The sequence below is a fragment of the Pseudophryne corroboree genome, chromosome 7 (genome assembly GCF_028390025.1).
Source record: "Pseudophryne corroboree isolate aPseCor3 chromosome 7, aPseCor3.hap2, whole genome shotgun sequence".
In the NCBI taxonomy this organism is placed as follows: Eukaryota; Metazoa; Chordata; class Amphibia; order Anura; family Myobatrachidae; genus Pseudophryne; species Pseudophryne corroboree.
In genome coordinates, this window is record NC_086450.1 from 420925871 (window position 1) to 420938758 (window position 12888).

Here is a 12888-nt window from a genome sequence, read left to right on the forward strand (position 1 = left end):
TTATATATATTGATTTCATCTCATTATCATCCAGTCTATATTAGCAGCAGACACAGTACGGTAGTCCACGGCTGTAGCTACCTCTGTGTCTTTTAGTTGTGCCTATTAAAATATGGAGAACAAAAATGTTGAGGTTCCAAAATTAGGGAAAGATCAAGATCCACTTCCACCTCGTGCTGAAGCTGCTGCCACTAGTCATGGCCGAGACGATGAAATGCCAGCAACGTCGTCTGCCAAGGCCGATGCCCAATGTCATAGTACAGAGCATGTAAAATCCAAAACACCAAATATCAGTAAAAAAAGGACTCCAAAATCTAAAATAAAATTGTCGGAGGAGAAGCGTAAACTTGCCAATATGCCATTTACCACACGGAGTGGCAAGGAACGGCTGAGGCCCTGGCCTTTGTTCATGGCTAGTGGTTCAGCTTCACATGAGGATGGAAGCACTCAGCCTCTCGCTAGAAAACTGAAAAGACTCAAGCTGGCAAAAGCACCGCAAAGAACTGTGCGTTCTTCGAAATCCCAAATCCACAAGGAAAGTCCAATTGTGTCGGTTGCGATGCCTGACCTTCCCAACACTGGACGTGAAGAGCATGCGCCTTCCACCATTTGCACGCCCCCTGCAAGTGCTGGAAGGAGCACCCGCAGTCCAGTTCCTGATAGTCAGATTGAAGATGTCAGTGTTGAAGTACACCAGGATGAGGAGGATATGGGTGTTGCTGGCGCTGGGGAGGAAATTGACAAGGAGGATTCTGATGGTGAGGTGGTTTGTTTAAGTCAGGCACCCGGGGAGACACCTGTTGTCCGTGGGAGGAATAGGGCCGTTGACATGCCTGGTGAAAATACCCAAAAAATCAGCTCTTCGGTGTGGAAGTATTTCACCAGAAATGCGGACAACATTTGTCAAGCCGTGTGTTGCCTTTGTCAAGCTGTAATAAGTAGGGGTAAGGACGTTAACCACCTCGGAACATCCTCCCTTATACGTCACCTGCAGCGCATTCATAATAAGTCAGTGACAAGTTCAAAAACTTTGGGCGACAGCGGAAGCAGTCCACTGACCAGTAAATCCCTTCCTCTTGTAACCAAGCTCACGCAAACCACCCCACCAACTCCCTCAGTGTCAATTTCCTCCTTCCCCAGGAATGCCAATAGTCCTGCAGGCCATGACACTGGCAATTCTGACGAGTCCTCTCCTGCCTGGGATTCCTCCGATGCATCCTTGCGTGTAACGCCTACTGCTGCTGGCGCTGCTGTTGTTGCTGCTGGGAGTCGATGGTCATCCCAGAGGGGAAGTCGTAAGCCCACTTTTACTACTTCCACCAAGCAATTGACTGTCCAACAGTCCTTTGCGAGGAAGATGAAATATCACAGCAGTCATCCTGTTGCAAAGCGGATAACTGAGGCCTTGACAACTATGTTGGTGTTAGACGTGCGTCCGGTATCCGCCGTTAGTTCACAGGGAACTAGACAATTTCTTGAGGTAGTGTGCCCCCGTTACCAAATACCATCTAGGTTCCACTTCTCTAGGCAGGCGATACCGAGAATGTACACGGACGTCAGAAAAAGACTCACCAATGTCCTAAAAAATGCAGTTGTACCCAATGTCCACTTAACCACGGACATGTGGACAAGTGGAGCAGGGCAGGGTCAGGACTATATGACTGTGACAGCCCACTGGGTAGATGTATGGACTCCCGCCGCAAGAACAGCAGCGGCGGCACCAGTAGCAGCATCTCGCAAACGCCAACTCTTTCCTAGGCAGGCTACGCTTTGTATCACCGGTTTCCAGAATACGGACACAGCTGAAAACCTCTTACGGCAACTGAGGAAGATCATCGCGGAATGGCTTACCCCAATTGGACTCTCCTGTGGATTTGTGGCATCGGACAACGCCAGCAATATTGTGTGTGCATTAAATATGGGCAAATTCCAGCACGTCCCATGTTTTGCACATACCTTGAATTTGGTGGTGCAGAATTTTTTAAAAAACGACAGGGGCGTGCAAGAGATGCTGTCGGTGGCCAGAAGAATTGCGGGACACTTTCGGCATACAGGCACCACGTACAGAAGACTGGAGCACCACCAAAAAAACGCCTGAACCTGCCCTGCCATCATCTGAAGCAAGAAGTGGTAACGAGGTGGAATTCAACCCTCTATATGCTTCAGAGGTTGGAGGAGCAGCAAAAGGCCATTCAAGCCTATACAATTGAGCACGATATAGGAGGTGGAATGTACCTGTCTCAAGCGCAGTGGAGAATGATTTCAACGTTGTGCAAGGTTCTGCAACCTTTTGAACTTGCCACACGTAAAGTCAGTTCAGACACTGCCAGCCTGAGTCAGGTCATTCCCCTCATCAGGCTTTTGCAGAAGAAGCTGGAGGCATTGAAGGAGGAGCTAAAAGGGAGCGATTCCGCTAGGCATGTGGGACTTGTGGATGGAGCCCTTAATTCGCTTAACAAGGATTCACGGGTGGTCAATCTGTTGAAATCAGAGCACTACATTTTGGCCACCGTGCTCGATCCTAGATTTAAAACCTACCTTGGATCTCTCTTTCCGGCAGACACAAGTCTGCTGGGGTTCAAAGACCTGCTGGTGACAAAATTGTCAAGTCAAGCGGAACGCGACCTGTCAACATCTCCTCCTTCACATTCTCCCGCAACTGGGGGTGCGAGGAAAAGGCTCAGAATTCCGAGCCCACCCGCTGGCGGTGATGCAGGGCAGTCTGGAGCGACTGCTGATGCTGACATCTGGTCCGGACTGAAGGACCTGACAACGATTACGGACATGTCGTCTACTGTCACTGCATATGATTCTCTCACCATTGAAAGAATGGTGGAGGATTATATGAGTGACCGCATCCAAGTAGGCACGTCAGACAGTCCGTACTTATACTAGCAGGAAAAAGAGGCAATTTGGAGGCCCTTGCACAAACTGGCTTTATTCTACCTAAGTTGCCCTCCCACAAGTGTGTACTCCGAAAGAGTTTTTAGTGCCGCCGCTCACCTTGCCAGCAATCTGCGTACGAGGTTACTTCCAGAAAATGTGGAGAAGATGATGTTCATTAAAATGAATTATAATCAATTCCTCCGTGGAGACATTGACCAGCAGCAATTGCCTCCACAAAGTACACAGGGAGCTGAGATGGTGGATTCCAGTGGGGACGAATTGATAATCTGTGAGGAGCGGGATGTACACGGTGATATATCGGAGGATGATGATGAGGTGGACATCTTGCCTCTGTAGAGCCAGTTTGTGCAAGGAGAGATTAATTGCTTCTTTTTCGGTGGGGGTCCAAACCAACCCGTCATTTCAGTCACAGTCGTGTGGCAGACCCTGTCACTGAAATGATGGGTTGGTTAAAGTGTGCATGTCCTGTTTATACAACATAAGGGTGGGTGGGAGGGCCCAAGGACAATTCCATCTTGCACCTCTTTTTTCTTTCATTTTTCTTTGCGTCATGTGCTGTTTGGGGAGTGTTTTTTGGAAGGGCCATCCTGCGTGACACTGCAGTGACACTCCTAGATGGGCCAGGTGTTTGTGTCGGCCACTAGGGTCGCTTATCTTACTCACACAGCTACCTCATTGCGCCTCTTTTTTTCTTCTTTGCGTCATGTGCTGTTTGGGGAGTGTTTTTTGAAAGGGCCATCCTGCGTGACACTGCAGTGCCACTCCTAGATGGGCCAGGTGTTTGTGTCGGCCACTAGGGTCGCTTAGCTTACTCACACAGCTACCTCATTGCGCCTCTTTTTTTCTTCTTTGCGTCATGTGCTGTTTGGGGAGTGTTTTTTGGAAGGGCCATCCTGCGTGACACTGCAGTGCCACTCCTAGATGGGCCAGGTGTTTGTGTCGGCCACTAGGGTCGCTTAGCTTACTCACACAGCTACCTCATTGCGCCGCTTTTTTTCTTCTTTGCGTCATGTGCTGTTTGGGGAGTGTTTTTTGGAAGGGCCATCCTGCGTGACACTGCAGTGCCACTCCTAGATGGGCCAGGTGTTTGTGTCGGCCACTAGGGTCGCTTATCTTACTCACACAGCTACCTCATTGCGCCTCTTTTTTTCTTCTTTGCGTCATGTGCTGTTTGGGGAGTGTTTTTTGGAAGGGCCATCCTGCGTGACACTGCAGTGCCACTCCTAGATGGGCCAGGTGTTTGTGTCGGCCACTAGGGTCGCTTAGCTTACTCACACAGCTACCTCATTGCGCCTCTTTTTTTCTTCTTTGCGTCATGTGCTGTTTGGGGAGTGTTTTTTGGAAGGGCCATCCTGCGTGACACTGCAGTGCCACTCCTAGATGGGCCAGGTGTTTGTGTCGGCCACTAGGGTCGCTTAGCTTACTCACACAGCTACCTCATTGCGCCTCTTTTTTTCTTTGCGTCATGTGCTGTTTGGGGAGTGTTTTTTGGAAGGGCCATCCTGCGTGACACTGCAGTGCCACTCCTAGATGGGCCAGGTGTTTGTGTCGGCCACTAGGGTCGCTTAGCTTAGTCATCCAGCGACCTCGGTGCAAATTTTAGGACTAAAAATAATATTGTGAGGTGTGAGGTATTCAGAATAGACTGAAAATGAGTGGAAATTATGGTTTTTGAGGTTAATAATACTTTGGGATCAAAATGACCCCCAAATTCTATGATTTAAGCTGTTTTTTAGGGTTTTTTGAAAAAAACACCCGAATCCAAAACACACCCGAATCCGACAAAAAAAATTCGGTGAGGTTTTGCCAAAACGCGGTCGAACCCAAAACACGGCCATGGAACCGAACCCAAAACCAAAACACAAAACCCGAAAAATTTCAAGTGCACATCCCTAGTTACAACAGTTTTAAATGGCCAGTTTCCACTCCACATATGATAACAGCTGTGAGCGTTGCTAATTACACATCATAACTTAATAAGGGGGAGAGGTCGACCTACCGGCATCCCTAAGCACCGGCACTCTAATCTAAAATAACTTAGACACGTAGGCAAAGCTTTGGGTAAAATCACTGGCCACAGTTTATTAATATACCACCTTACAAGGTTGCAGGGCATGGACAGAAAAGTGGTGGGCAAGGTGGAATGTGTTACCCACTCATTCCATTTTTCCTGGGGCGTGCCCTGCCTACCCAGTAGGCACCGCGGCAACGACCCCCTTGGGAACCAGCCCCTGCGGTGCATATCACGCTCGCCTGGCGCGCAGCCCACGGGCCCAACCGTCCACGGCTGGGGCCGGGCGTGTGTCCATTCACCGAGGGTGAATCTGCATACCTCAGCTGGCTTCCCCCTTCACCATGCCTTGCGCGCCGCTTTCTCCCGCTGCCCGCCAACTGTGACAAACATGGGACCATATACCAATGGTTCGAATAATACAATAACACTGTAGAGAAAAGAAGGAAAATATCATCATCTTAAACATGCATTCAAAATAACCAGTTTTGACCCAAACATTTTCGTTTCATTTATTTCTCTATTTTTTCCACTTGAATGTTATTGGTTTTTTATTATTATTATTATTATTATTATTATTTTTTATTTTTTTTTAAACAAAGATTTCATGAGGATTCCTGGGGTGGGTGGGAGGGGGTTATTTTCAGCACTGCACTCTCCAGGACAAAGGCTGCCTACCCCCCTGCTCTTTCCCTTTATGCTCCCCCCCAGCTGCTACGCCCCCACTGCCTTTACTGGCTGGTCTGCTGGTCGGTGTGTGAAGGGAGGGATGAGAATACCTCACCCCACCCCCCCTTTCGCCATGCTGCCGGACCGCGGGCCACCTGGCGACCCTCCCCCTTAAGGCGCTCCAGCGCCATCTTTGCGGCACCTACGCTCTTCAAAGAATCACAGTGCAGGAAAACGGCAATTAGATGACCAGAGGCACGGAAAGCGCACCGATCACCACACAGGGTAGGAGGGTGTAAGTAAATTTTAAAAAACGTCTTTTTTTTAACAGTGATCAGCCTGTGGTCTTATTAGACACACATGGCTGATCACCGGTGCCAGCTCCCAACTTTACCCTGCCTGTTGGTGCAGAGAATGGAGCTCGGAACCAGAGGGAACCTGCAGATAACGGTGTCTGAAGTTAGTGTTTTGGTATTTCTCACTTTTTTTTTTTTTTTAGTACAGTAGATTCAGCTAGATCACATTTCCCATGAGAAGTATGGGAAATGCAATCTGATTAGTAAACAAATGTGAATTAAAGTGCTTGGAAAAGCCCTTTAATGGATTTCAGTGAAGCTAAAATAATGTGAAACGGCCTTGAAAACACATTAATCACTATGCACCATAGTAACAAATTATAAAAATCACATCAATAAACATAACAGTGGTAAGAAATATTCATTAATGGTTTTATAAGTCTCCTCTATATAAATATAAAAGGGCATATATTATATAAATTTGTTACCATGTACTGCTATGGAATACAGCCACTATACCAACTTGTACTTGTCAGCTAGGCGATAGAACTTAAGGGGGGGTATTCAATTAGTGCCAAATTTTTCGACTGGAAAATGACATTCACCCTATTCAATGCCCGTGACGATTTTTCGACTGGTTGAAAAATCCGGCACTGGTGAAAAAACTATGTGGATCGGTGAATTTGCTTCCGGTACATGTGTTTTGTCGAATTTACGGGCATTTTCGCCTGTTTTCGGGTCCGTTTTCTCCCATGCCAATTCAACAACAACAAAAATGAAAAGGCATGGGCGAAAATGGATTTGGTATTTTTTCACTTTTTTTTTTTTTTTTTAGTAGATTCAGCTAGATCACATTTCCCATGACAAGTATGGGAAATGCAATCTGATTAGTAAACAAATGTGAATTAATGTGTTTGGAAAAGCCCTTTAATACATTTCAGTGAAGCTAAAATAATGTGAAAAGGCTTTGAAAACACACTGTGTCACATTATTTTAGTAAAAGTAATATTAATCAGTATGCCCCACAGTAACAAATTATAACCATCACATCAATAAACATAACAGTGGTAAGAAATATTCATTAATGGTTTTATAAGTCTCCTCTATATAAATATAAAAGGGCATATATTATATACATATGTTGCCATGTACTGCTATGGAGTACAGTCACTATACCAACTTGTACTTGTCTGTTAGGCAATAGAACTTAAGGGGGGTTTTCAATTAGTGCCGAATTTTCCGACTGGAAAATTACATTCACCCTATTCAACGCCCGTGACGATTATTCGACTCGTCAAAAAATCCGGCACTGGTGAAAACTATGTGGATCGGTGAATTTGCCTCCGATACACGTGTTTTGTCGAATTTACGGGCATTTTCACCAGTTTTTGGGTCCGTTTTCACCCATGCCGATTCAACAACAACAAAAAAGTGAAAAGGCATGGGCGAAAATGGATTAAAAAACGGGCTATTAAATACACATGGGTCGAATTAGTGCCGATTTTCCAACTGTCGGAAAATTCGGCACTAATTGAATACCCCCCTAAATCTGTATGAGGAAACATGCCATGTTTGATTTAGAGCAAACAAAACACAGTTCTCAAATCCAGTGAAGTATTAGGAAGTAGGAGATACCGTAACTATATGTGGTAACTGCTGACATGATCAAAGTCCTCCTATTACAGAACAGCAAAAATGTGACCTGTAAGTACAGTATTAGCTGTACTTACCAGCGGCAGTGCTGCACACACCAAGGAGTTGATGTAGAATATCTAACAGTGAAAACAGTGTAGAACTGGACCAGTGGAGAAGTTGCCTGTAACTGCCAATCAGCTTTCAGGTAGCATTTGTCAAGTACACTCTATAATGTAGGCAGACGCTGATTGGGTCCTATGGGTCCACTTCTCCACTCTTTCCACTGCTTGATACATCAAACCCAAGTGACCGGATAGCAATCTTACTGGAGACTGGTGTATACCTCCGGATCTTTACATTAGATTACTTATAGTGAAGACTGAAGAATAGAGCAGTGGGTAAAAATTGCGGCACTCTCCTAGCAGGTGTATGGAATGAAGTGGAAATGTCCCAGGCAGCAATCATTTGCAAATGAGGGTCCCACACAGGATACAGCTACTGAGCAAATCAACAATAACCAGAACATATTCAAAATAATGACATTTTTTCACCTGACTAAAGTAAATTTGTATATTTAGAAATATACCATCAGATGAAGAAATGCAGAGGGCTATAGATTTCACATTTATAACTGTATTATGCTGTTGACAAATAGTACATTATAATGTGTATACAGTACATAGATTTCTGAGGGAAAGCAGGAAAAACAGCAATGTCTGTGCCAGTAATAATATCAATAAGATACAGGAGGGAGTCCTGATTAACTACATCTGGACAAGAGCAACCAACTTAAATAAAATCTTACCATTATGTACAGTGGTGGTCATTCCGAGTTGTTCTCTCGCTAGCAGTTTTTAGCAGCCGTGCAAACGCTATGCCGCCTCCCACTGGGAGTGTATTTTAGCTTAGCAGAAGTGCAAACGAAAGGATCACAGAGCGGCGGCAAAGTTTTTTTGTGCAGTTTTAGAGTAGCCCAATACCTACTCAGCGCTTGCGATGACTTCAGACTGTTCAGTTCCTGTTTAGACGTCACAAACACGCCCTGCGTTCGCCCAGCCACGCCTGCGTTTTTCCTGGCATGCCTGCATTTTTTCGAACACTCCCTAAAAACGGTCAGTTGACACCCAGAAACGCCCTCTTCATGTCAATCACTCTGCGGCCAGCAGTGCGACTGAAAAGCTTCGCTAGACCTTGTGTGAAACTACATCATTCGTTGTGATAGTACGATGCGCGTGCGCATTGCGCCGCATACGCATGCGCAGAAGTGCCTTTTTTTGCCTCATCGCTGCACAGCAAACTAATGCAGCTAGTGATCAACTCGGAATGACCACCTGTGTGCCCAAAAGAGGGCAAATCTAGTTCCATGCCTTAATTTTCTTTTGCTCAGAAATCCTGCCGACTATGCTAAAATTGTTCTGAAATTTTTATTTGTTATCCCATAAACAGTGCAAAGAAGAAGATGTGGTAGTAAAAAAAGTGTTTTAGCTTCATTATAATGTACACAAATACAAATCTGTATGTCAGAGCATCATCCCAGCACTGTTCATTTATGACTAATCACTTTCAAAAGGGTTACTGAATTGGCCAATAATGTGCGTATCAGCAACACAGTCTCCATATATGGTCTAATATTTATACTGTCTGTTTTAAGCAGTCAGATAACTAACTTAAACTAGGTTTACACTTCTTGGGATAAAATATGATTTGTGCTTGTAGGAAAAACATCAAAAACATAAATATTTTCATAAAAGCCAATGCAGGATGCTGTACATTGGGGGTCATTCCGAGTTGATCGCTAGCTGAAAATGTTCGCTGCGCAGCGATGAAGCAAAAAAATGGCACTTTTGCGCATGCGTATTCGGTGCAATGCGCACGCGTGACAAACTTTCACAACACCCGATGTAGTTTTACACAAGGTCTAGCGAAGCTTTTCAGTCGCACTGCTGGCCGCAGTGTGATTGACATGAAGTGGGCGTTTCTGGGTGTCAACTGACCGTTTTCAGGGAGTATTAAAAAAAACGCAGGTGTGGCAGGAAAAACGCAGGCGTGGCTGGCCGAACGCAGGGCGTGTTTGTGACGTCAAATCCGGAACTGAACAGTCTGAAGTGATCGCAAGCGCTGAGTAGGTCTGAAACTACTCTGAAACTGCACAAAATTATTTTGCAGCCGCTCTGCAATCCTTTCGTTCGCACTTCTGCTAAGCTAAGATACATTCCCAGTGGGAGGCGGCATAGCGTTTGCTCGGCTGCTAAAAACTGCTAGCGAGCGATCAACTCGGAGTGACCACCATTATGTCTTTAAATAAATGCAGAAATTAGGAACATTTCTTAGAGAATTTGTATTGTTTACATGTGGAAAAACTATCACCCTGCTTTATGCTGTAGAAAATGAATCTTGTATTAAAGAGCTGAAAACCGAAACCAACTTTGTTCGATTGGAGAAATGTTTCTTATGTAAGTGCTATAGTGTTACAATGTTCCTCATACCTGAGAGAATCTCAGGAATGGTTCAGTTGCTTTCAGTCACGGCAAACTTGTTCTTTAACAAGCAAAAGTAAATGTCAGACTCATAATACTTGCAAACGTGGCTCCTGGAGGATGTACAGTCGCTGTGGCTGAAGCCACCGTCATGTCCCAAGCATCCACAAAGCCAACATTGATCCCCTGGAAAACTTCCCTCAGCACCAGATACTGAGAATAACCATGGAAGTCACCAATTCTTTCAGGAGGGGAATTAATTTCTCTGGTATTTTCAGTTTTGATGATGACTTTGGTGTCGGGGCTCCTGAGAAATAGTCGTTCTGTCGCTCTACGGATGTTTAGAGCCCGTTTTATGTAAAGTTTAAGGGGGAACTGTCTAAAGTGTTGTCCCATTGTAATAACAATGATAGTGTCCTTTCCCCCGCCACATCGGTCAATTTGACGACTCGTGTACAGGTCCTCCTTGAAGTAATAGAACATAAAACTCTCTAAGGGGAAACCATGCCTTTTGTATGAGATATACATATCTTTATCCATGTTCAAAGCCTCAAGTGTCTTCTCCCAGCTATGCCATCCACTCTCATGGTAACGAAAATACTTTGCTACTGTTGAAGACATTAAAAAAACAAAAAAAAAACATAAACTCAGTTAAAGTAGTATACGAAATATCCTGCAATTTCTTTTTATTCACACAAATCACTTATGCAGGCCATACCCCAATGTCGATTCGATCCACCGATTGGCAATCCATCAGGGAATCGGGGAAATTCAGCATGTTATAAATCCCTGACTCACTAATCCCTGTGAATCAGGGATTTCTGACATGTTGGATTTCCCAGATTCCATGAAGTCGGCTGAATGGGGAATTGGAGCATTCCAATGCAGCTGTATGGGACCCATGAGATAGATTGCAGAATTGTTTACCTCCAATATTCATAACCGCTATGCTCTGCAGCCGTTGTCAATGGGAAACAGGGCATACCATAAACAGTGACAAACAAGCTAGACCAAATAAATGCAGATATTCAAAGAAAGGGTATGGAGGGCACTGCTTGTGAGAGAGTTTATGAATTTATGGGAAAAGGACACAGCTGAGGCAAGCGGATGTGGGGCTATTTGTGTGGGTAGCATAGGAGAGAAAGAAATTCTATGAGTTGGTAGCTCAGGGAAAAGTCTTTCAAGAGACTGTGGGGTTTATTTACTAAGCCTTAGATGGAGATAAAGTACCAGCAAACCAGCTCCTAACTGTCATTTTTCAAACACAGCCTTTAACATGGAAGTCAGGAGCTAATTGGCTGGTGCATTATCACCTTCCACTTTATCACTTGACGGCTTAATAAATCTGCCCCGGTGTAGGGTGGTTACCAGAGGCAAGATGCAGGTCAAAGGGAGATCAAGAAGAGTGAGAGGGACAATATTTTGTCATGAGATTTGAGATGTATGACAGGGTGTTGTTGCTGGGTGCTTTGTAGCTGAAGGTGAGTAATTCAAATTGGATTCTGAAGACACATGGAGCCAGTGTAGCCATTGGTAGAGTGGTCCAGCAGATAATGAGAGGGGAGAGAGGAAGATCAGTCTTGCTGAGGCATTTAGGATGGAATGAAGCAAGTATAGCTGGGTGAGGAGAATGCCAGACGCAGGAGGTTGCTGTAGTAAAGGAAGAAGGAAATAATAAAATAGGTAAAAGGTTTGTTCACATCTTGGGTAAAGCTTGGGTACAACTATCTGGCAGATCATTTGTCAGATCTGGCTAGCTGGAATGAAAACCTGGTAATGGATGAGAGCAAACGACAATCGTGCATTTGCTCCATACTTACCAACTTTACATTTCTCCTCTCTGGGAGAAGCCCGGAGAGGAGACGCTGCAGAAGAGTTCGGGGGGCGGGGCTGAGCTGTGACATCATCAAGCCGCGCTCCCACATCGGGAAATGCAGCGGTTCGCGGGAAGAGGGCAGGGCTAAAAATGACACGATTTGCATCATTTTAACCCCTTCCCCACCCCACGGACCTGCGAATATGGGAGATTATCTCCATCCTGCCCGCATCACTATGGTGTGAGACCTGCTTACTCTTCCGGGAGTGCGGGGGCCTACCCCAAAAAACGGGAGCCTCCCGCAGCTTCCGGGAGAGTAGGCAAGTATGATTTGCTCCCAAACACTGGAAAACGGAAGGCAGTTGACTTGGTAAACTGAGAAAATTGTGGTGTTGTCAACCCAAACTGAACCAAATTTTCAGTTTTAAACCGAATTCGTTTTAAAATACATTGTACATTCTATAGCACTTGTCATTTGAAAGTGAGTTTGCACTGGCCACAGTCATTTCCTATTGGTTGCTGTGTTTCACTGCTTACTGCAATGGTAGTAAATAAGCCCTTCTGTTTTCAATTTTGCATAAATTTAGGTACTAAGGGGCGACTCCATGCACTGTCCCCCACATGGAACTAGTTATGAATTATGCATCAATATGGTTCCTGTATGCCGACGTCTGTATCTCAAATATATTTTATCCTAAACGTTCACCCAAAAAGGTGACATGATTTAAAACTTACTTTTGATGCCCTCAGTGAAGTGCATGATAAACTGGCGTAATGTTGAGTCTCCAATGAGAAAGAGTCTCTTTCCTTGCAGGCATTTAGTGAAGTCCTCCCCGGTTGTATAGGTCATCATGTTGCAGTAAACAGGGTTCCAGGTATCATTGAGAAAGTATCCACTTGGGATTGGAGAGCTCATTCCTGTCTGACATTTTGGTTTTGGGGTTGATAATTCTGAAAAAAGACAACACCAGATATGGAATAAACAAAAAATATCCAAAACATAATGATTTATTTTTATTTTTTATTGATGTATTAGCTTGTCACTAATGGGAAATATAGGGGGTAATTCAGACCTGA

General features: G+C 44.9%; 1 protein-coding gene across 4 annotated transcripts in view; it reads right to left on the reverse strand.

Moving 5' to 3' along the window:
* Nucleotides 1–4963: 4963 nt before the first annotated feature.
* LOC134945488 (NXPE family member 1-like) overlaps nt 4964–12888 on the reverse strand; it is a 100727-nt gene continuing 92802 nt past the window's right edge. For 3 of the 4 annotated variants that reach the window (XM_063934811.1, XM_063934809.1, XM_063934810.1), the window contains 2 exons: nt 12547–12762; nt 9781–10603 (listed from right to left, as the gene is read on the reverse strand). In XM_063934811.1, coding sequence (XP_063790881.1) covers nt 10059–10603; nt 12547–12762 — 761 coding nt within the window. In that variant the 3' untranslated portion in view covers nt 9781–10058. Of the gene's footprint in view, nt 5349–9780; nt 10604–12546; nt 12763–12888 lie in introns of those variants that run through there. The other variant, XR_010182122.1, reaches the window with a different exon arrangement.